This window comes from Agelaius phoeniceus, chromosome 14, assembly GCF_051311805.1.
Source record: "Agelaius phoeniceus isolate bAgePho1 chromosome 14, bAgePho1.hap1, whole genome shotgun sequence".
Classification (NCBI taxonomy): Eukaryota; Metazoa; Chordata; class Aves; order Passeriformes; family Icteridae; genus Agelaius; species Agelaius phoeniceus.
Genome location: NC_135278.1, coordinates 3456159 through 3481175, shown reverse-complemented (window position 1 = coordinate 3481175; position 25017 = coordinate 3456159). Strand labels below are relative to the sequence as shown.

At 40.1% G+C, this 25017-nt stretch overlaps 1 protein-coding gene across 1 annotated transcript in view; it reads left to right on the top strand.

Annotated features, from left to right (window-relative positions):
* ABCB7 (ATP binding cassette subfamily B member 7) overlaps nt 1-25017 on the top strand; it is a 37765-nt gene that overhangs the window by 2189 nt on the left and 10559 nt on the right. The window contains exons 2-11 of the mRNA XM_054641302.2: nt 3850-3927; nt 5411-5497; nt 11108-11227; nt 18507-18639; nt 19772-20040; nt 21206-21294; nt 21796-21883; nt 22511-22685; nt 24078-24235; nt 24769-24932. Coding sequence (XP_054497277.2) covers nt 3850-3927; nt 5411-5497; nt 11108-11227; nt 18507-18639; nt 19772-20040; nt 21206-21294; nt 21796-21883; nt 22511-22685; nt 24078-24235; nt 24769-24932 — 1361 coding nt within the window. The remainder of the gene's footprint in view (nt 1-3849; nt 3928-5410; nt 5498-11107; nt 11228-18506; nt 18640-19771; nt 20041-21205; nt 21295-21795; nt 21884-22510; nt 22686-24077; nt 24236-24768; nt 24933-25017) is intronic.

The window sequence follows — 25017 nt, the reverse complement described above, 5'->3', positions numbered from 1 at the left end:
CCCTCACACTTACATTTTTCAGTAGTTTTGATTACAGTCTTGCTTTTCTGAATACTAAGCCACCTAACATTTATATGCTGGAGAGGAAAAAAAAAATCTAAATTTATGGAGGGGAAAAACAGGTTTCAGGAGCTGGGATCAGGCCTCATTTTTTTTATACTGAGATCAGCTTGAATTTCCATAACCACAGCTCCTTCAGTTCACCCTCCTGTGGCTGGAGCAGGCAGGGCTTCCTCATGTCAAAACTTGTGTTTGGAATTTAGGATCTCTGCTGAGTAGAGAGCTGGCACATGGGCTTGGTAAACTTTATGAGTAACTGAATAATTGCTGTTGGGTTTTTTCCTAGGAAACTTGTGGGGCTTTTTTTGTTGTTTGTTTGTTTAGGTTTTTGTAGAAGTTTGCCTATATTCAAAATAAAAGCAATGACAAATTCTGTTCAGTGTAAATATGGACATTAAATGAATCTAAAAATTAGTTAAATTAGCTAAATGGAAAGCAAATAGCTTTTGATTGGAAGGGTCAAACAGCCTTTAACTAAGGAATTACTTTGCTAGGAATCTTTATAAGCAGAGAAATACATTGAGAAGTTTCTTTGAGGGAGAACTTTGGCAGTTGTAGAAAGCAGGGCTGTGTAAATTATTGTAACTGTGACAGTACAAAATAGAGGCTTTTTCCTTCCATTATCTTGCCCTCCCAGCTGCTAGTGATAAAGAGCTTGTTCTTCTGCATAACTTAACATCCTTGCTCTGGCAGGGGTTGCAAGAGAAGTTTCAGGTGTTTTTGTTACATTTATTTATATTTTACATTGTATTTATTTTCACCTGGAGCTTGCTCTGTTCTGGAAAATGGCACTGGTGTTTATTGTCCAGACATTTCATGTGTCTGTGTGCATTGCTAAATTCTCTTCCCTGGCCTCTGAAGGTGCAGTTGGACAGTCCCTGCCAAACCTCCCTGGCAGTGCCTGCTTTGGAAGGGGCTCTTTGAAATCCCCTGCATTTTCAAATCCCTTGAGAGAGGTGTTGCTGCTGAGCAGGGCAGCAACCCCACATGCCTGCCCATAAAAATGGAATCTGAAATGGCTGTGAGGAAGGATGCTCCATCCTGGGCCAGGCTGGGTGGGCTTGGAGCAGCACCTGTCCTGGGAGGTGTCCCTGCCCATGGCACTGGTGACACTGGATCAGCCTTGAGCTCCCTTCCTTGGCTCTGTACACACCCACCCCAGTGCCCAGAGCAACTGCACATTGGCCACTGGTAAATGGAGCTCCACTTAAGTTTGTATTGTTCATTCTGGTGGCAGTTTAGCCTATCTTTAGACCAGAATATTTTCACCTTTTTCTCTCATTTTCCTCCACTCTTTCCTATGTATCTTTTCATTCTTGCCCTGTAAACTCAGCAAGTTTAACTGTGGGACTTCAATGCTGCAGAAGAACTTGAATGCCACCTTCAGTTGTCTTTTCTGTTACAGTTGGTTTCATAAAAACCCCCATGAGATGAGTGCAGCATGTCTGGAACACAATGTATCATATTCCAGAGAGAAGCTTCTAAGTGTGGGTTTGACCTTGCACAAATGTGTTTAATCCCTGTTGTTTGTTTGCATTTGTAGTATTTAAACTACTACCCACAGTCATGACACTTTAACAACATGACTTTTATGTGCAATCAGTCCTAGACATCTGTTTCATCCTTTAGAGTTTATAGAATCATATCCAAAAATACATTCAAAGAACATAATGGTGCAGAGTCAGGCATTCAGGAGTTAGGAAATGCCAGGATTTGAGCTCCCTGCATTATTTCTTAAATTCTGAAATAAGCAGGACTTGCTCCTGGTTTTTTAAAGCAATAACCTGCTTCTTTTATGTGTTGTGATTAGATTAAAGGATGGCTTCTCTTTGTAGCCTTAAAGCTCCTGGAGCCCTGGTGAGGGAGAGTGGAGTCCTCAGTGTTCCTGCAGGATTGTGGAGAGTGGCAAGGGAAGCTGCAGCCCCTCTCATTTGGGCACTTCTGCTCTCTGTGCTCTGATGGGCAGAGGAATTGCCACAATTACCATACAGAAATTGTTCACCTTGTTTAACTCTTGGTTTCTTTGCTCACATTTGTTTTTAGCAGGAGCTTGAGAGAGGATTGGAAGCTCCAGTCTTCCAGGCTCAAGACTGAAAATAAGAACAGGTTTTTCTGTGTATCTTGTGCAAAACCTTTAATGCTTTTGGTGACTTAACCCCATGACAGTTCATAGCTTCAGTCAAGAAATCAAGCTATTTATCTAATGCAGTAATTGAGACCAAATCTGCTGCTGGTTCAGTAGAAGTTGTTTCTGTCATGTTGTTTGCTTCACATTTCAGTCAGAAGTGAACTCTGGGAACTTTGAGGTCAAAAGAGATGGATTTTTAGTAAGACATTTCAGTGTATGTACATTTCTGTCCTGTATATACACTTCAGAAAACAGTCATTAGCTACTTCCAATCCTGCTGGAGCATATTTTTTCCATTCTGTTTTCTGGTTATGGCACTGTCAACATTCCTGTGGAAAATGTTTTGCTGTAGATGGAATCCTCTGTGCTGACACAAAGTGCATCTGCAGGGAAGTGCTTTAGAAATGCAACTCCTCTGTTTCACCCAGGTATTGGAAATATCAGGATGGCTCACCCAGGCCAGCTAGCTCTACTAAATGCAAAATGTGTAATTATGATGTTCACTCTTTCTCTGTATATAATGTCATATAGTAGAAATATTTGGAATAGCAGGTCCATGTGATAACTTGTGGAGAAATGGTTTTAATTCTATTTGAAATGACTCATGAAATTATTACTTGAGATATGTGTCTTAGGAAGAAAAGGATGTTTAAGGCAAAGTATAAAATACACAATGGTGCTGCTCTTTGTCAAGGTTAAAATTACCTTTTTTATGATCAAGTCCCTTTTCTTTTTTTTTTTCTTTTTTTACTGTTTGTCCTTTGCCATGGGCTGGTGAGCAGCTCTTGGCTCTGTTCTCTTGGTGTGATTGTTATATAGAGTGAGGTTAATTCTGTCACAGGGCAGTGGAAATGGAGCACTGAGTGTCAGGGCTGATGTGCACCCTCAGTGCTGACCAGGAGAGGTCCCCGTGTTTGTTTTGCCATGGGGAGGCACTGCCAGCCACTCCCTCTGAGGAACTCAAACAAACAAATGCTCCTTTTCAACTCTTCTGGGCCTTTATAACATAAAAATGTGGATTGCTTGGCAAGGTAATGTGTGGGACATGGTGCAGCTGCTGCCAGCTGTGTATTTATTGCAGGTTGAGGTGCATTGCAGGCTCTGGGAATATTGCATTTATTGTGTCCTGATAAGCAAGAACTTGCTCCACTTCTGACAGTGCCAGTGCTTGCCAGGCAAAGGCTGCAGCTTGGGTTTGCCTTCTGGAGACAGGCATGGCATGAGCTGAGCTGAGAGCAGTGGGGAATGGCAGAAGCTGTAAGCAGAAAAATAACATTTCTTAATGAAAAACAGGACAAAAGACTATTTGAGAGAATTCAGAAGACAACCTGGGAGAAAATTAAATGAGAGGAAAGGGAAAGCTGGGCTTTTGTTGTACAGAAGAAAAAAAGTCTGATGAGAGTGGGGATTCAGGGAAAGGAAATTCAGTTCATTGTTACTGAGCAGTTCTGATTTGTGAATGTAATTTATTTTACAGCTGCTCCCCACCAATTTTCTTTTTCTGTGGTCAGTTGTTAAAAAACAAAGCCATCTGCCTTCTTTTCATGTTGTGCTTGTTTACATGAACTAGATGAATATTCTCTGAATATGAAGTGCATGTTCTGCATGACTCTGTTTTCATTTCTTTTTTTTTTCTTTTTTCTTCCTGTTTTATTCTGTAGATTCCACCAATCTGCAGGCAAGGATCATGGCACAGTCTGGGAGGGAATTATTCAAGACCATTATTGGAGCATTCAGAGGTGGGTGTAAATTGTAAATTGTTGTTCTTCCAACTTGCAGGTCATGAGGAACTTAAGCCTTTGGAGCATCTTTCAGTTTAGACTGCTGTTACTTTATTCTTTTTTTTAATTCCACAATTTACAGTTCTGAAGTTAAATGGCAACTTATGTTTCTGCCCCTAGAAATCTTTTTGAATCTCTGCAAACTAATGGTAACCCAATAACTTCAAAAAAGAAGTCTTAAAAGTGTGGGGTTTTGTGGTGATATTTAGATTCATTTATTAAGCACAGAAAATACCCAAGGAGGAAAGTGTGAGTTTTCCTTCAACATGTAGGGCTTTATTCCTGCAAAATTCAGCTTAGGTTGTAGAATATTCTCATCACTGAGTGCCAGCATGTCAGGCCCTTACTCCTGTGAGATCTGCTTGCCTTAAAACCAGTGCAAGCACAGGGCAGATGCAGTTTTTCCTGTTTGTGGAAGAATTGACACATTTCTGAGTAACACACTTGTTTGAATGAAGCTGAGAAATGTGTTTGTCTTGCTTTTGTTTTGTTTTGTTTTTAATTATAAAATAATAACCTCTCATAACTGACTTAAGTAGCTAAAATCTTTTGAGGGTCATTGTGACTTCAAAGCATGAAATCTACTTAGATTGGGCTTTTTTGATGCTTTGCTTTAAAATGTGAAAAGTGACATTTGGATTTGGGAAACCCTGGGGTCTGCTATCAACCAACATACATAAAATATTGCTAATGAGCTTTTACAGAACTTGAACCTAGAAATTGTCAACATGTAGCAAATCTTTGAAACAAAAAGCAGATTCTTTTCTGAAAAGCTTTAACAGGTCCATTGTTTGTGGCAGGCACTTTGAACTTGGAAAAATGCCTGGTGGTAGTGAGTTGTTGTTTTTTAGTACATCTACATGCATAAATAAATTCAGCACATTTCTCCAGGGTATCTTGGCCACATGCTGAGAGAAGAAGTGAGCATTTGTTTCTAACAGGCAGGTTCTTTCCCCAGCTGCCCCTGTGGGCAGGGGCTCTGCAATGGGAGAACATGTTCCCATTCCCATCCTGGCAGGGAGCACAAGGGTGAGGCAGATTCATCTGGTTTTTTGCCCTCAAGTAAAGTTACTCTTACATACATGGAGAGAGAATTATTGCTTCTATGTGGTCCACTTCACATATTAATGTGCCTGAGTATGGTTATCCTCCAAAACCTCAAGGTTTTTCTATGTTCAGTTCATTTTCAATATTTAAGGATCTGTTCTCTTTCCCTCCTGGCTGCTTGGAACATGCTCTTTGCTGTTGGATTATTATATCTCTTTTTTATTCTTGTTTTCTTAAGCAGGGCAAGGTTTTTAGAGGGAGGTGAGATCTTTTATTAAAACAAGTTTAAACTGACAATGAGGGAGGTAAAACAAGCCAGTAGTTCTTCTTTCTGCTGGCTTTTTTGTGCCTGTTTCCTGAGGTTCTTGCAAATTGACTTTGCATTTTCACACAGATCTTGCCCAGGTGGCAGCTGATGGAGAAGAGGATGTGTTGGCATGGCCATGCTGGTGGAGGGCTTCACACAGATCCAAAGGAAGGGGTAAAACTTGCTCACTTATTATTGCTTTTTAAATACAAAATGCTATCAGCTCCCCCAAAAAAACTAAACCTAAAACCTGAAGACCTCAAGCAGCAAATTTGTCCAAAATTCTTTTGGTAGATAGATATATATATATATATATATTTAGTTTTTTATATATATATATATATATATTTAGTTTTTTATATATATATATATATATATTTAGTTTTTTATATATATATATATATTTAGTTTTTTATATATATATATATTTAGTTTTTTATATATATATATATATATAGTTTTTTATATATATATATTTATAGTTATAGTTATATATATATAGTTATATATATAGTTATATAGTTATATATATAGTTATATATATAGTTATATATAGTTATATATATATAGTTATATATAGTTATATATATAGTTATATAGTTATATATATAGTTATATATAGATATATATAATATATGTCTATATATAATATATAATATATAGATATATATAGTTATATATAGATATATCTATATATAGATATATATAGATATATATAATATATATAGATATATAATATATATAGATAATATCTATATAATATATATATAGATAATATATATCTATATCTATATAATATGTATAGATATATAAATATTAATTTATATATAGATAGATATAGATAGATATATAGATGTATAGATATATAGATATATAATATATATAGATAATATCTATATAATATATATATAGATATATAAATATTAATATAATTAACAGTATTATATTAAATAATACTGTTAAATTGTCAATGTAGACTTGCTAGCCCTTAAATCACCAAATGTTTGTGATTATGGTGTTGAAGGGCTTTATTTATTTTATTAAAAATCCCATTTTACTGTTACACACTGCCTTGAGATTGCCCTGGATTAGATTCTTTTGATGGAAAATGTTTCCCTGTCATTCACTAGTCTGTTGATCTTGTTTGTGACTGGTATTTGCCTGTGACTTGGCAGACAGGAGAGTGGGAATCAGCTCCTGGGTTATTGCATCAGTTGGTAAAATCACACTTGAAATGGGAGGGGAGAGAAGCAATTAAATTGTGTTTATTTTTACTTGGAATTAATGGGAATACATCTGGTATATTTTGACTGTATTTCTATTCAGGAAGCACATTAATGTAATGATGATGGTATATGAGGAGAAGCAGGATCTTTTATTAGACCAAATGATTCCAATCAGAAAATGAGGCAAACTTTTGGTTAAAACAGGACAGTATCAACTGTGTGATTAAAATTGCCACATCAAAGCTCTTGAGTGTACACAACTTCCATCTTCTCATTTCCTGGGCACACTTATTTCTGATGCTTTGTGTCTTTGCAGAATGGTTCTGTCTGAATGGTTATAATTTGTTCAAACTTGGGTGGGATCCTCCCTAAAATTCATGAAGACCACATTGATGACAAACCATTTTCAGTTTCAGAATCCAGGTCTTCCAGGGCTGCTCTGCTGCTTTAACTGTTCTGAGAATGTTTCTCCTCCAGCCTCAGTTGTAAAGAAATTGAAGAGTTCAATTTAGGATTTTCTTGCAAGTTTTCATCTGAGATTTGTCCCTTCGTTGAATCCAGACCTGTTTGTGCTACAGGCAGGAGTCAGGAGAGGTGTATTTTTTATAGTGAGAGGGAATTTCATAATCTGAGGTGTAGCCAGCTTGTTTTAGTAAACATCTGTGATCTTTTCTGCATGAGGCACAGGGGGAAACAAAATAATTGCCTGTCTCCAGTCAATGGTACCAGGGCTCTGCATGTAATGTGAACTTCAGACTCATTTAAAGACCCTCCTTGCAACAGGTGTAAGCTTTTTTCAGAGATTTCCTGGGCAAAACAGACTTCAAACCTAAGTCTCCTTCTCTGTTTCACATTTTTAAATGCCAGGGTTTTCTCTGGTCAGAACAGAAATGGAAGGTTCTGTTTACCACAACACAAATAACCTTAAAGGATGTGGGATGTTCCTTAGTGCTAAAACTCATTAGCAGTATGTTATCCAAAAATTTGGATGCCAGATGATATTTTTTTCATTTGCTGGCAGTGTAAAATTCCATTGGCATTCTCCCTTCAGCCTCCACTTGCAGCTATTCCTGTGTAAATCAATCTCTTAACTTCTTTATTCCAATAAATGCAGCTGAAACGTGGTTAATACAGGACATGGTCAGTTAAGGCTGTTGTCTAACCAAACAAATACCAGCTGTCCAGGAGAAAGCAGCAAGGACCAGCTGTGGAAGAGGTGAAATGTGTGAGGATGGAAAAAACCAGGGTCATGTTGGAGTTTGTCAGCAAAAGGGAAGGAAATGCTCTGCTGCTCCAAGTGCAGTTCTGTATCTCATGTGTGCTTGCACTTGTATTCAGTGGGTAAAAACACTGGCACCCCATTTTCTGCCTTTTTTCCCTAGGATTCTCCTTCTAGGAGAAGTGCAGGTGAGGTATCTGTCAGCTCCATGACACCTTTCCCTGTTCCAGGGACACACCAGGCTGTTCATTCTGACTTGGGGAGTTCCATTTGAAATTGCCCCTTTTGGAGCAGATTCTGCAGAACTGAAGCCTCAAGATGAGCCCAGAGTGAAGGGCACATGACCTCATCTCACATGGAAACTTACACTTTTTAAAATTCCAAAATAACTGTTGCTTACAGCAGTGGCTGCTGTGCTGAGTACTGAGATCAGAACTGATCTTTACCAGCTTTGGGGGATTTTTTGGTGCTGGTTGGGAGAATAACCTCATGCAGGGGGGGAAACTTGTGCTGGTACAATGAAAGGGATGATAGAGCTGCCTGAGGGAGCACACAGGGAGCCAGAATTGTGTCTTTCTCTCTTCATCAGCAGTGACAGCTTAAATTCAAGTCAAACTACCACTTTCTTGTTGTATCCCACTTCTGACAGCTCATCATCCTGGCACAGCCTTTATCCACCAAGTGACAGGGTCAGCCCAGTGCATGCCTTGCAGTGCTCAATAACCATGCAGATGGGGAAGAGGAATTAGGGCTTTCTTTGTTTTCCCCCCTCTTTAGGTATTTTAAAAGGTCCAGAACCTGGATGGGATGGGTAGAAGGGGCAGGGAGTTTGGTCCATGGTCATTCTTTTGCAAATAACCTTCAGTATTGCACAGAGTGTTTTAAAACCATGCTGCATTCAAGAAGAGGAAAAGGCTTTCCTCCTTTGCTCCCTGCTGTATTAGATTTATAATATTTTTCCTTCCATTCCTTCCATTCCTGTAGAAATAGACCCGTAAAGAAAATGCAAAACATTCCTACCATTTAAAAGGAGGTGAAATAAATTCATCTCTTAACCTTTTTATGTACCTCAGAGAATCAAAAAAGGGCCTGAGTCCATTGAACAGATTGCTCATTTGAATTCTTAATGTTGCCACTTGCATGTTTAAACAATTTTTTAACTCATGTTTCTGTACAACAGTAAGATTTATTTCATGGTAAACTTTGATGTAATATGCTGTGCATTTTGCATCCTTTGATATTTCTTCTTGTTCCTTTGCAAGGCCTTTGGCAAGTGAGTGGCTGCCTCCTGACTTTTTTCTAAATGGATTTGCTTCTGTCACCCTTCAGAGCCATGAAAAAAGGAAATAGATTCCTTGTTTGCAGCCAATATATTTTGTTCCTTTTAATAGGTTTTCTGTGCAAAGTCTGCCTAGCCAATAGCAACATATAATTAGAACTGCTCTGATTGCACTTTTGTATCTTTTGTGTTAATGTGGTACCAATTTTTTTTAACTTCCTTTTAACCTCTAAGTGGTGATCAAAGATATTTTCCACATGTTTGAACTGCTTTTTATGCATATCCTCGGCTCAAATGGAAAGATTCATGTATATGCTGCAGCAGATATCTCCAGCTTTTAAGTGGGTAGGACACAACAGAGGCACTTTTGCATCCTCTCTCCACTTCCATATAGCCATTTTTTAAAAGTACTTTGAAATGTGCTTATCCTGTGTAATGTTCCAATACATTTGCAGTGACATTTGGTGACAAAATGCCTTGGTTTTGCTTGAAGCTGTGACTAGAAAAACTGAGATGAATTTCCTGGTGCTTTTAAGAGCTTACCTTGATAGGATTGGCTTCCCTGGTTGCCTCAGCAATTTTACCTTTTGACAGACCTCTCCTTTCTTGCTTATTCACCCCAGACCTTAACAGAGCATTTCTTTTCTAATTTGGTTTATCCTCAAACAGATAGATTTATTATAATACTCCCCCTTCCTCCTGACTTGTGTCACAAGAGTCATCTTTGAAAGGTGTGCACTAAGCTTTTGTTTCCCTCCCTCCTCCCCACTACAAAATATTGCCTGAAATGGGGAGATTAGCTGCCCTTGCTGCCCTCCTTTCTCTCCTAAGAGGGTTATCTGAATAACCCTTGTGTCTCTCAAGTTAACCCCAGTGTAGCCAGCACAGAAAAAGGAGTTGTTGATACTTGGGCTCTGTGTTGCTGCACATCCTCTTGTTCTCAATTAAGAAACGTGGTTTAGGCTGCAGTTAATTTAGTTTGGGAGTTCAGTGGGTTTATCAGAAGTGTCAGTGATAAACATCTGTCCATCTGGAAAATAATACAGCAAAAAAACCCCAACAAAATAGAAAAATACAGCAACCAAACCCAACAACAGAAAAATAATCCCAAAGCAAAACTTAAACACAAACAGAAAAAGTAATGTTTTTCAAGCTGTCTTGTTAAATGGATTGTGCTCTTACTTAGAGCAAAATCTGAGATTTGGAGGAGCAGCTATTTTAAGAATTCAGTTAAAATTGATAGCATCATTTAAAGGTCAAAACTTGAGGCTGTGTCTAGATCTTGTTCTGTTTATTGCAAATACATGTTTTCTCATGTTGTTTTTGGCACACTTTGTTAGAGAGCAAAAACTTGAGCATGAGATGTGTGCAAATTCTCCAACTTCTCAATGTAACTCCAGGAGTTCAAGCCAGGGCCACCTGTAGCAGATATTGCTGAATCCCCTCACAAAAACAAACCTTAAACAATGCTCAGTGATATTGAGCATTGTGCTTATCCTGTGTAATGTTCCAATACATTTGCAGTGATATTTGGTGACAAAATGCCAGCACGTGGCCATGTACATCTTCTGCCTTGTGAAGCCTGATTATCTATGGCAGGGAATGTTCTCCAAACTATTTTTGTTTATTGTGGACCTTTCAGGCTTCCTTCTTGCCTTAGTTATTTTGTTAATTTTTTGATTTTTTTGCATTTCTCTCCTGCTATTTTAAAACATCTTCCAAAAAAGAAGTACTTTTGTACAGCAATCTTGAGGAGGTAAAAAAGAAGGGTCAGTTAGTTTGTTCTGTGAAGTATTTCAAGATGGGGAATTGTGGCTTTCTCTGTGATCCAGCTGCAGCCAGCCAGGCTTGCACTCTGGAGAACAGGGAACATTTTAATGGCGTGCCATGGATATGAACATGTCAAGTTTTTATGTTTATAGGCAGTCCTGCTCTCAGGCATTGCCAAGTGTCCATTTCCTATCCAATAAAATTCCCAAGTGATGGAAATGTCTAAACCACACTCTCATTGGCAGCTGTTGTATTTCCAAGTGTCAGCAGTGCTGTGTTTGCTCCCCCAGCTGAAGGAGATCGATGGCAGGAAGATCATCCGGGCCATGCTGTCCTACGTGTGGCCCCGCGACCGGCCCGACCTGCGCGCCAGGGTCGCCCTTTCCCTGGGCTTCCTGGCCAGTGCCAAGGTAAGAGCAGGTACCTGCTGGACTCCCCTGCTGCTCTTCATCTGGACAAGGAATTGTTGGCTTTTCTGGTATTTAAAGGCTTTTGTGCTAGTAAGATATCTGGGTTTTTCACAGGAACGTATATGAGAAACGGGATTTTGGAACGGAGTATATCTGCAGGGAATACCCATGTGCATGTTTAGAGGGGTGATGATGACAACTAGAATTTTTGTTTCCCTTGATCTCATTAGTTTAGGCCAGGATTTTCAATTTCTGGTTAATTATTTACCTCAGCAATTACAGGAAATGGGAGTTAAAGGCTGTTCTTCTCTCCTTGTGTGGTGCTGTCAGACAGGATTCTTCAAGGCTCTGTGCCCATTCTCAACCCTGAACCTGATCAATGTGGTGGTGCCCATCCACAGGTCTTGCTGTGCTGTGGAAAGGGATTTGAGTCTGTTGATATTTTTCTGTGAGATAACAGAGGAATGAATTGTTTTGGGGACTCCTCTGGTGTCCTAATATGAGAGAAGCTGCATAACCTTTTGTATTTAACAACCTTTTGTATTTAACAACCTTTTGTATTTAACAACCTTTTGTATTTAACAACCCTGCTTTCATTCAAATGATTTTCATGTAGTCTTTGATTATGAAATGGAAGATTGCTCTTACTTTTCTTTCATTATGTGAAAGGATCTATATTCTTACCTGCAACAACATTAGTATTTATTTGTTCTTTTAAAGAATTTGGTATGCAAAGTTTTCTGCAGATTAAAAGGGGATAGAATTCAAATTCTAGGCAAACCTTGTAGAAATAGTTCAGAGGAGCAAATGTTAGCTTCCTTTTGCTTTAAATAAAAAAAAAGAAATATTTGATTGCAGAATACTGGGAGGAAGTTTTGTGAATTCCATTGAGACATACAGCTCAGCTGGGTTGCTTTTAAGTACAGCAATTTTAACCAAACATAAAGCTAATATTAGCACTCAGCACCATTGCCATGTTATGAAAAGAGAAAAGAGACAAATTTCAGCTCTGTAGGTGTTAAAAGAGGAGTGCTTGGGAGAGAAATGTGCTCATTTCTGTGAGCTGAAGCTGGTCTACAGAGCTTTCTCAAGAGGTTTTTATCTCTCAGGTACCTCTTGGTCCTGTCTCCAGCAGATACTTGGGCTGTGCTGCAGTTCAGGATGCTGCTGATAATGCAGGTGATGACATGCAGAACATGGCTGCACTGTGCAAGTGAGCTTCCCCCCTTTTTGTGTGCCTGGCAAAACACACAGCAATGCTTTCCAGTGCATTTTAAAATGCTGGGGGAAATGCTCAAAATGCAGATGCCTTGAGGTTTTGTGATGTGGATCTACCAGGTGGAAATGAAAATAATTCTCTCTTCCTTTTTAAAGACCTTTTTTAGTAATGTTAATAATAATCTGAGGCAATTTTTCAATGTTTGGAGTATTTTTTCCTGTTCTTCTCCCCCCTTCCCTATTCTCTCATTTGTAGTGTTTTGTGGGTATGATGGAGAATGTGAATCCAGCCTCTAATCCTGCATGTGGCAGCACTGTACCTTGCCTTTAAGAAGTCTTACTAAGGTTTCAAGCAGCTTTCTGGGGTGTTAAGAAAACAAAATTGATGACCAGGATACCTAGACTCTTGCAAATAGCTCTGTATTTGGTGTAAAAAAGAGCTATTCTATTTCTACTGGGAAAGAGAGATGTTTCCCCCATCAGAAAATAATTTAACTCTTTGGGGAAGTAATTGATGTTTGGATCTCTTAAGTGTTCTCTTAAGTTTCCCACTTTATATTTGTCCAAGGCAGCCCAGAAGCCCTGATGTCCAGAGCACTCTCAGAAGAAAAGCAGAAACCTGGTGAGCTTTGCCCAGGTTTTAGGAGATGCTGGTTAAAGCAGAAGTGTTTTGTGAGAATGTTTGTTTGGGCAAACAAGGATTCATTGGGAAAACACACAGCAAGCTCTCTATGGAAAATAAATATCATAACTGGCAGGGCTGGAAAAGGTTATGGATGTCTTCTAGCTGTTCTTTGCTACTGTTCTTTGTTTTGTTCTGTCATTGCAAAGCTGTGCTGGACACCTGCAAATTGAGGAGTTACCCCTCATCTTAGGAGCTGTGCTCACTCTTCCTTTGTGGGAAGAACTTTTCTTGAATTGCTTCATACTTTACACATTCTAGGTGTGTGTGTGTGTGTCAGTGTGACACAAGTGATGTGCAGTAGTTTATTCCAGAGCTGTGGTGAGTCCATCACATCTTTGAGCCCTGAACATCTGCTGCCCTTGCAGAGCCCACCAAAGGTCATTTAGTCCTGGAGAAAATGCAGTACAAAGTATTTTACCTGTGTCTTTCCTGCCCCATGTGGAATTGTGGGTGCTGTCCTCATGATCCCCTTTGGGAGCCCTTTGTTCTGCTTGCTTGTGAGGTTAATTACAATGCACTCCCAGACCACACAAGCTGTTGGGTAAAGTTTTTCTGCTATATAATTGTGTCAGCACAGGAACACCAACGTGTTTTTCTCCTCACTGCAGTCCTGGCCTGATTCCTTTGTTCACTATGGAACAAAGTGAATTCTGTGTCTGAAGAATTTACATCCTTATTGTGGATTTTGTCTAAAGGCCCCTCGTTCTGAGGGGGTTTGCACAGAGAGCTGTATGGTCATGGTGGCTGCTGCAAGTCACCTTCCCCCAAAAGAAACACTTCTGTCAGCCCTGTGGCCAATTCCTTCTGTTTGACAAAAGATTTTCAGGTTTTATGAATTTACAACCTTAGATTTCCAGTTAAAATACAGTGGTTGTAAGGTGGCTTCAGTTTTATTCTGTGAAAACTCCAAGGAATCACAGAAGACAGGTAGATTATGAAATTCTCAGCTATGGGGAAAAAAATGGAAGGAATATACCCCCAGTTAAATTTGGTTACTTCCCCACAAAACAGCTGGAGTTCATTTCTCCTTGTGCTGCTGCTTGAGAAATAATTTGTCTCTTTAAATCTTCCAGTTCAGTAAAATTCACTTTCAAAACAAAAGCCAGTTTGTGTGCAGTTACTGAAGAGCCTGCAGTTACAATCTGTCTTGACTCCTTTTGTGGGGCCCAGTTGCCTGTCATTGAACAAATTATTGTGATTTTTGGTTCCTTTTTGTCTCCACATAACTGCCAGTGGTATTGTGAGCCTTCAAAGGGAGCTGTTAGGATGGCTTTTTATGACAGGATGAAGTCTGCTCCAGGGCTAGTGAGGTCTTTTCTTCCTTGGAAGATGTGTTGTATTATTATGACACACTTTAAATTTTTACCTTAAATATTTATAGCCTATCTAGATGTGTGTACACGATCTGAAGGATGCAAGAGGAAGGCAGGTGAGAGGAGTACCCAGGGAAAATCTGTGTTTTCAGACCCTTAGCTCAGCCTGCCCAGCTTCTGCATAGCTGCATTTTCTTTTTCCATGTTTTCCCACTTTTTTTTTTTGGCTTCTCTACTGGTGATTGTATAGCAAATATGCTTCCTTACTTTTCTGGTTTTTTCCCTTTTTCTTCTGTGGCACAAGGAGAAAGGTGCTGAGGCTTCTGAGGAGCTGGATTAAACACATGAATATGACAAAATCACTTGTCACCTCTGTCAGCCTGCAATGGGTTTTGGCCTCCTGGTCACAGAGCAGGCATGTGTTATTCATGAGCCAAAGAATTCTTTCAGACTCTCTGCATTTCTCCTGACTGCTAATTCCATCAGTTTCAGACCAGGAATGGTTGGCTAAGGAGGCAGGACACAAGGCTTGAATTGCAAATTCTGCCTGCACGCCGAGATAACGATATCCAGCTGATCAGTGAAGCATGTTCCTGTGATCTTGGTGTTTGAGCTCTTTCTGGGGGCTCAGATGGAGGTAGATAATTGCAATAAACCTTTAGAAATTGGTAGCTTTTGGAGGAGTTTCAGGTGAGAAGTATTTAAATTGGTTTGAGTTTTTTTCCCTGCTGGAAAAAGTGTAGTTCAGGTCATCATTAAATTTGAAGAAGCCATGAAGGCAGGTGCTTCTTCCCTCATCTGGAGCACATTTTGGAGCTTCTTTAGCAGTCTTGCCTCCACAAGGGATGGAGATTTCAGTGGGATCTCCACAAATGGAGCTGTTGGATGTGTATGTTTATATTGGTCCAGAGATAAATTCAGTCATCTTCATGCCAGCGTTTCTCACTGAATTATTGGCAAGGAACAGTTCACTGTGGACCACTTTTATCTTGTTGGGGCTCAGGCTGTCATTAATTCATCATCTTTATTAAACAAAAAATGCTGGGAAGAGCAAAAGGAAAGACAAGGCTGTTTGCCTTAAAAGTAGTGTAGTCCCATGGGGGAATAAAGATGATACTGCACTGTCAGCTTAAAACAGTGCAGTCATTAAAAAAATGTTTAAACTCATTTACTCATGATTCATTCCAGGGCAACCTGCTGTTAAATGTGGGCAATTGAGTTGGGATGATTTCATGGGATGCTGTATTTGCTTTCCAATAAATTCAAGCAAGGATAAGCTATTAATTCAAACCCAGAAATAGAAAAATGTACAAATTCATATTGAAAGAGTCTTTTTAATGGGAATTGTTATCAAGCTTTCAGGCATTAGGCAGAGGAGGGAAGCCTGTACAGATATATTGTGTAAGACAATTGTTTTTCATGGTAGATTTTCATGGTCTACCCTGGTGTGCTTAAAGCTTTTTGTTCTCTGCCAGCAAACACAAAGGGAGAGCTGTGAATTTTTGCAGAAGGATGAAATTTTGTTTCCATTACTATGAACGTGATCTCATTGACTTAACAAATTGAGTAGGAAAGGCCTGTTTCTAATAATGGCCTCTCATCTCTTGCTATAAACTTTGTGAGATGAACTTTTTTCTTTTTAAATTACTGGAAAGCAGACTGTCTTGATTGCTAATGAAATGCAATACTGTGCTGCCTTGTTCTTATTCAAGCTTTACCCTCCAGGAGTCAGAACAACTATAACCTGAGACCAGGCTTTAAATTTCATTTAAAACTCTATTGGGAAGAATTATATTGATGTAAAAGAAGACATTTCTGCAAAATTGTAGGCTGTTACCAGTTAAATTAATTGTGAGTGGCGAACAGCAGTTTAAAGAATACATCTCTTTTCTTTAAATGGACTTTAAATATATCTGGAGTTCTATTTCAAAACTACCTGTAGTGTAGCACAGTCTAGTGAGGAATAAAATCCCTGCAGAGAGATTAGTGAGAATCTGCAGCAAATGAAGACCATCTGCATGACAATATTCTTATTTTCTCCTGAGAGGTCTCTCCCAGGAAAACCTGCACTTTGTCATGTTGGTTGTCACTGGAACACACGTGGCAGTAGATTCATCTTTATCAAGAACAAAATGCCACCCCAGAATGGAGTTTCAGTATCTCTGAAGGCAAAGTGGAGTTGTTTGGTTATACAGGGGAAGGGATTTGAGATTTCCACAGTTCCCATCTGTTAGAGGGGAGCTGTGGCTGAAGGACTCTCAGGCTGCTCTGGACAAGTTCCAGAGGAATCCTTGCTGTAGGACCTGATCTCTCAGCTGCTTTCTCTTTTCAGTCTCTAACAAACCAGCACTAACCTCACCCAGGTGCCCTCAGAGCTCATGTATCTCCTCTCAGGAGTTACCTAAACTATGCTGTGTTGAGAATTTTGATGTGTTTTTTATAATGTATTTCATAGGGAACACGTGGGGGAAGAGGAGAAAATTAATTCCTTCCTCATTTGCATTTAAATCTTTAGCCTAAAACACTGTCTGAAAAAACTAACAGCACAGATTCAAAAAATTAACTTACATTTTATTCTTTAAATCTGTAGTTTACAAAAATATTTTCAAAACCCAGTTACTCTGCTGGGTGAAGTTTGTACTTCCACTATTTGCCATAACTTGTAAAACTGGGAATGTTGGATCCTGGGACAGTCATTAGAACTTCTGGAAGTCTCTCTTCCCCCTTGAATTTGGACTGAACTTAAGAATGACTTTATCACTCTTTCAGCTCAAAATCTGCTTTTATCCAGTTCATCTACAGTTTTTTCCCTGGGCTTTCAGCTCTGACAGATGTCCCTAAATACAATTGAGATCTAAGTGGGTATCCAAAACATTTGGTGGAGAGAGCTGAAATATCTGTATCAATCTGGTTTCTGTTTTTTGTTTCTTCTCATGTAAAATAATTTGTCATCTCCTCACAAGTTTTTTCCAGATACTAAAAATAAGCCCAACCTTAAGCAAAGTCAACTTGCTCTAAAGTATTTTAACATCTGCTGTGATTGTAAGATTGTAGGTCATAACATACTTGTTCAACTGCTAAAAAAGTTGTGTCCTTATTTTCAAACCTCAACAGTTAGGAGCAGTTTGAATTAAGAAATTCTGTTAATTTTGTGAAGTTTGTCTGTAAATTGCCTTTCTTGTGAGAATAAGTGAGCAATGTAACAATGGTGCACTAACAAGGAATTTTATGTTTTCTGTGAGATTTTCCATTTTTTCTTGTGCTACAGTTGTGCAAATAGAAAACTGCTGAAGTTGCTGTGTTTACATATCCATCTGTTGGGGGTTTCACATCTAGAGGGGCCACCACTGTTGACACACTGGGTGATAGGTGGTGGATGTGACTTTTTGTTTGAAAACCAATATTTGTACAGTAATTTGTAGTGTCTTATAGACTGTACAGAAAATCTTTTGTGCTGCTGTGCCAAACCCCAGGGTTTATGCTGACACCAAGTTAATATTTGGAGTGATGTTGCAAATGGGAAGCATTATTTAAATTTTAGGGGAATATGAACAGAAACAAAGGAGGGGTTGGTTTATTTTCTTTGATTTCCTTGGAGCTTTGGTTTAATCCATCCCAGTGAGTCAGTGTTAGCAAAGTGCAGGTGAGTGGTTTCCTGTGGAACAGAGCTGCTTCACACTGGATACTGCCAGCACCACAAAGGGCAAACAGCTCCAAATGATGACACAATTTAGTAGCCCTGTGAGTGCCATGCAGTGGCTGCTGCTTGATTCATTTCCTGGCCTTGCCATGCTGTCCTGAGAGCTCAGCTCACTTCAGGGGCCTTTGCAGTGTACTTTGTTGAGGATAGAAATCCATATTTAAAAGGAGACAGTGAGAGAGACAAAGTAACCCTGCAATCCCAGCAGCAAGGATTGAACATCCTGCTGGAAATGAAGAACCAACTCACCTGCACTAAGTGCTCAAGGACTAAATGTAACAGTAGAGCAATTTCAGACAAAAATAGTCCTGCTCCACAGATGTTTTCATGCAAATGGTCTAACTGGTGTGCTCCTGCTTTCAGGCCATGAATATTTTGGTTCCCTTCATGTTCAAATATGCAGTGGACAGCCTGAACGAGGTGTCTGGGAACGCGCTCAACCTCGGCGACGCCCCCAGCACCGCGGCCACTCTGGCAACTGCTGTCCTCGTGGGCTGTGAGTGCACCCAATCCTGCCTGGGGCTGCAGGGAGGGAGGGATTGGAGCTTTCTGCATTGCTGGCCATCACAGCTGGGTGTGAATCTCAGAACCATGGAGTGCTTTGGGCTGGAAGGACCTTAAAGGTCATCTGTGGGCAGGGACAGCTCCCACCATCCCAGGCTGCTCCCAGCCCCAGTGTCCAGCCTGGCCTTGGGCACTGCCAGGGATGCAGGGGCAGCCCCAGCTGCTCTGGGCACCTGTGCCAGGGCCTGCCCACCCTCACAGGAACAATTCCCAATTCCCAATCTCCCATCCATCCCTGCCCTCTGGCACTGGGAGCCATTCCCTGTGTTGTGCTCCAAGCCCTGTCCATCCCAGCCTTGGACACTTCAGGGATGCAGGGGCAGCCCCAGCTGCTCTGGGCACCTGTGCCAGGGCCTGCCCACCCTCCCAGGGAACAATTCCCAATATCCCATCCATCCCTGCCCCCTGGCACTGGGAGCCATTCCCTGTGTCCCATCCCTCCATGCCTTGTCCCCAGTCCCTCTGCAGCTCTCCTGGAACCAAACCCACCTAATCTCAGCCCTGCTATGTCTGGAAAGCACAATAGCATCCATGTGCATTGCCCTGGCCATATGGCCTATCCAAGTGCAGTCATCAGCCTCCACCATCCTACCTATCCTCATGCTAACATTTAGGCCCTGAAAGGTGCTCTGGGATCTCCCTGGAGCCTTCTCCTCTCCAAGTGAGCACCCCCAGCTCTGCCAGAGCCCCCAGAGCAGAGGAGCTCCAGCCCTCAGAGTGTTGGAACAGTTTCATAGTTACACTGTGTTGATGTCTATTCCTAATATTCTCTGACCTTGCTTCTGGTATTCCAATTAAAAAATGAAATAATGCTTATAGAAATTATTCTTGATTATAAATCTTGCCCTTTCTTATAACCAGCTATAAAAAGAAACTGATTTAAATGTGTGCACAATGGTTTATAAATGAAAAATGGCATAAAGCTTGGGCCAATTAAGTATAAATTACCTTTGAACTAAAATTGTTGAAAATATATAAAGAATGAGTCTAGTGTAATTTCATGCATGAAGGGAAGTTGAAAATATAATTATTTTCATTTTGTAAACTTTTTCATTCCTTTTTAGATGGTATCTCAAGAGCTGGGGCAGCATTATTTAATGAAGCAAGAAATGCAGTGTTTGGGAAGGTAGCTCAAAATTCAATCAGGAGGATTGCCAAGAATGTTTTCCTGCACCTTCACAACCTGGACCTGGCTTTCCACCTGAGCAGGCAAACAGGAGCTCTGTCAAAAACCATTGACAGAGGCACCAGGGGCATCAGCTTTGTCCTCAGTGCTTTGGTGTTTAACCTGGGACCCACAATGTTTGAGGTGGCTCTGGTCAGTGGAATTCTGGTAAGTGTGGTTTAGTCATTGTTGCAGTTGTCTCATTTAGGAATGGTGCTCTTACCAAAGTCTACTGAGTACTAATAATAAGAATAATTGAATTTATAAGGTGGAAGCAACTACTTTAAAAGAGAGCAACCCATAGTTTTCAAAGATCTGTTGCTTTGAATAAGCTTATTTGGAATTATTTTCACATTTGAAACCTGTCTTCAGCCAGTTGCATTTATGTGGACAGTTTTTAATGTTTTTCTTCAGAATTGTTGGAAAAATGAGATCAGAAAAGTTAACTGTGCACACAATCAAATATACCCAGGTGAATAGTGAGGAAACAGGATAAAAATGTTGTGGTTCAGTGTATTCAGAATAGAGGAGGGAGTGATTATTGGTTCTTTCCTGAATACTGATCTGGACTTATCCAGAAGTTAAAAGTGAAAATTAGCTTTTGGAAAACAGGCTTCTCCTGGCAGGTTTTAAGCTTAATGCCCTGAAATTTGAGCTTCTACAAAATAAATCACACGTTCTGTCTTTGAAATCAGGATCTTTGGGTGTTATTTGGATGCAAAAATCTGAATCATGATTATGTATCTCAGCTTAAATTAAAACCAAGAATCTTGTTCTGTTTATTGGCCTTTTTGGAAAGACTTAATCAAGTTTGAATGGAACAGTGAAATGCCTGTTGGGTTCCATTTTCTAACCAGTGGAAATTGCAGACCAGGCTGGCTGTCAGCCAACCCTCCTTAGGGCTTTTCTCTCCTGATGTGCCCTGAAGTACAGAAACTGCTTCCTAAGTTGTTTTGCAAGGCCATTTATTTCTTCTTCTACAGTCCAGCTTTCTTTCAAAATCCACTGAAAAAGCATAGAAACAAATACTTATTTGTGAAAACAGCACAAGCATCAGCAGCATTTATGTTTTATAATGTGAAAAATAACTTTGCAGTCTTATATACTCTAGCTCTTGGTTATTGCCTCCAATCTTTTCACCTAAATCCTTCTTGCTGCTTTCCTTTTGAGTTTAAGCCTTTATTTAGCCTTAAGCTGTTCAGAGCAGGGATTGTGTTGGGAGGGACCATCATTTCTTGTCTTAAAATTAGAATAGCTTAGCTGGAGACATCAGTGAAGTTTTGAAAACAAGAGTGATTCTTTTTTTATTATTGTTTGATTTTAAATCTTGCAGTATTACAAATGTGGGGCCGAGTTTGCTTTGGTCACTCTGGGGACCCTGGGAGCCTACGCAGCGTTCACCATAGGAATCACACAGTGGAGGTAAGGCAGGCCCTGCCCTCCTGTTCCTAGGGTGCTTGGGATGGTGCCTTCAGTGGCTGCCTGGAACAGAGGTGGACAGGATTAAGAGAATAAAGTGGGAATTTATTAAAGGCCTTCCATAGGTTCACCTTGGGCAGTGCAAAAGCCTCCAAGGACACACCCAAGATGAACGATGGTCACGAGTTTTTCAAACAAATATAAGTTTGGTCCATTTACATCTCAGGGGTTAATCCTCCAATTCCAGCTTCAGGCAATGAAGTCATATTCCCCCAGTTTGCTCCCCCCAAACCACTTTTATGATATTTTTTGGAGGCTGAGGCAGTAGAGTATCTTTGAATCTCAGACCTAGAGGAACTGTTTTGTCTGACCAAAATGTTAACTATTCCCATAGTTAACTCTATATGGAGTTTAGAGTTATACACTAATGCAGTACAGGGTTTGAAAAATAGAAAAGCCAAAATCCTAATGCATCAGTGAGTGGATCAAACCTTCCTTTCCCAGGACAAAGTTTCGGATAGAAATGAACAAAGCTGACAACGATGCCGGTAACGCTGCCATTGACTCGCTCCTGAATTATGAGACTGTAAAGGTAAGGCCACTCTTTACTACCAGGCTCTTTGTCTTGCTTCTGTCAGCCTTAGGGAAGTGAGTCATAAGATTCATCTTTAAAGGGCTGCATATTTGGAGCAATAACATATTTTTAAGCATTATTCATTTGAAGAGGAGTGCGTGGCACTGACAGAGTAGCAGGAAGGTTGTTAGCGGGGGCTGGAAAAAATCTCTTTGTTAATAAAGAATGAGACGTTTCTTTCATGGCTGAATCACCTTGACCATCAATTTCTGCAGAGAGTAAACTTAGTCTTGAGGAGGAGGTTTAGGTTGGATATTGGGGAAAGGTTCTTCACCCAGAGGGTGGTGGGCACTGAGCAGGATCCCAGGGCATGGGCATGGCCCTGAGGCTGCCAGGGCTCCAGGAGTGTTTGGACAGCTCTGGCAGGCACAGGGTGGGACTGTTGGGGTGTCCTGGGCAGGAGCTGGGCTGCATGGTCCTTGTGGGTTCCTTCCAGCTCAGGATAGTCTGTGATTGCTTCCTTCAGTAGTTAGCACTGTTGGAGAGGAGCTGTGTGTGTGGCAGTGCACTCAGTCTGTTCATACTGGATTTTACAGCCATTTAACTTTGTCACTGTCACATTTACCATTTTTGTTTGTATTGTAGTATTTCAATAATGAAAAGTACGAAGCCCAACGGTATGATGAGTTCCTGAAGACCTATGAAAAAGCCTCTCTGAAGACTACCTCCACTTTAGCTCTCCTCAACTTTGGTCAGAGTGCCATATTCAGTGTGGGTTTAACAGCCATCATGGTGCTGGCCAGCCAGGGCATTATTGCAGGTAACTCACCTCTCTGTAAGCCTGAAATGAGTCTCCTTTACCTCAGGTCATCCACAACAGAGGTGTTAGTCTTAATTAACTGAGGATTGATGTGATAGCTCATTTTGAGAGTTTTTGGTTGAGAGTTTTTTGCTTGAGTTTTGTCTATGTATTTCTGCTTCTTGGAGTATTACTAATTCCATTCTATCTCTCTCTCAATGGCTCTCTCAATCATACTATGATTTTATCAAAAACATTATAAAAGTTTAGCAGTTAAAGAAAAATCCCAAGAAAATGTCACTTTAGGAAGTTTTTCTTAAAGGTTTTTGAAAGGCACTTCTATAGATAAAAATATTTCTGTGGACATTGTACAAAGATCCTTTCTTTTTGCCCTTCTCCCTTCCCATTTTGGCAAGACTCCATGTATGTATACCCCTGTGCTTTGTCTCCAGTAGTTTTGTTACCAATAATTCACTTTCCTTCCATTAATAAGGGCACATTATTAAAAGAATTGCTTCCATCTGTTCTACACTTGTCTAATTTACTACATAAAATAAAGCCTGCTTGATTAGGAAGACAGAGCACAAGCTTCAAATAGAGAATTGGGATGAAGCTCTGCTAAAGCAAGGTGGTTTTAGAGTAAAAATAATGATGCTTTAAAGACTGTTAACATCCAGAAGTGTTTGAAGGGCAGACCTTTCTACCATGTGCTCTTTCTTGCATCTGCTTTGCCCTTTTGAAAGATGCCAGGGCAGGGAAGGGTTACACTGCACAGATCAGTCAGTAGGTGCAGTTTATAGCTGTTCTTAGGAAGATTTAGAATAGCTTGAAGCAGGATGGTAGACACATGGCTTTAAATCATCTTTCTGGGCCTGTTTCAGCTGAACTGACCTGCCACTTACCTTTAGCTGCTGTGACATCCTGAGCCTTCCCTTGATCAGCCTGTTTGATACCGAGCTGCCCAGAGCCTCTCAGTGTGTTTCAGCAGCTCTGTGGTACATACAGTGGGAAAGCTCTCTCTTGATCATGACAGAATCTATCATTTGGATTTGTCTGTAATTGTACTTAAGATTGTCTCTCCTGATTTGTGCTTCCATATATTATTTCCTTGCCTTTTGACTTCCTTAGGCCTCTCTGGATTTTACAGTCTGATGTTGTATGTGCTGCTTGCCTTATTTGCCAGTGCTATTAGATCTTTTTTAAAGGGAAATCCACACAAACATTGCCATTCCTTTCAGGCACCCCTATAAAATCTGGGAATGGATTCTGGAGTTTTGTTTGTTATTTAAAAATTGGGCTTTAGAAATGGAATGAAAGAAATTAGGTTTGATGGACTTGATTCTTTCTTTTGGTGCATCCTAAAAGGAAAACCCTTCAAGTCTCCTTATTCTCTCACACCCCTTTTGTTTTAAGGCAGCCTTTCTGTTGGAGATCTGGTAATGGTGAATGGATTGCTGTTCCAGCTTTCTCTGCCCCTGAACTTCCTGGGAACAGTGTACAGAGAGACAAGACAAGCACTGATAGATATGAACACCTTGTTTACACTTCTCAGTGTAGATACCAAAATTAAAGTAAGTAGTAGCTTATTTTCCTAAAGTATCTGGGCATTTAGCAGTGCTGTTAGTGGCAATGCCATCATTTTACCATGTTCTCATCTTCCAGCTTTAATTTCTATTCATGAAAGAGTTGTTGTGTGTGAGGTTGCTGTTCTGCCTCTTCTTTAAGTGCAGTTACAGCAATAAGTTGATTTTTTTTTTTCTTGCAGAGAAGCAAAAATTGCTTCATGGAAGCTGTGTTTGTATTGAGATTTTTTTATTTAAGTATTCATGCCTCGTGCTTGAATTTTTATTGGTAATTAATGATGCAGAATATATTGCAAAACAAGTTATGAGGCAGAGTGTTTACAGCAGGAATTTTTACCTCCTTTGGGGAAAAGGAGGAGCAAACCAATGTCACTTGTGCAGCAAATTATGATTATTTTCCACAGATCTGAGCTGGAGTGTCTGTTTGCCTTTTTCTGAGGTGGGGAAGGGACTGTTGAGCTTGTTGAAGTGTTGGAGATCATTTCTGGGCAGCAGATAAAGTGGAACTCTTCTTTTCCTAGGACAAAGAGCTGGCTCCACCCCTGCAGATCACCCCCCAGACTGCTTCCATTGCCTTTGACAATGTGCATTTTGAATACCTGAAGGGGCAGAAAGTCCTTGCTGGAGTGTCCTTTGAAGTCCCTGCAGGAAAGAAAGTGGCCATTGTTGGAGGTAGTGGGTCAGGGTGGGTAAATGGACTAAATATGCCAATCAATGCAGAATTTAGTTTCTTAAATGTGGTGCTGCTTGTGTTTGCTTTTTATTGTTTG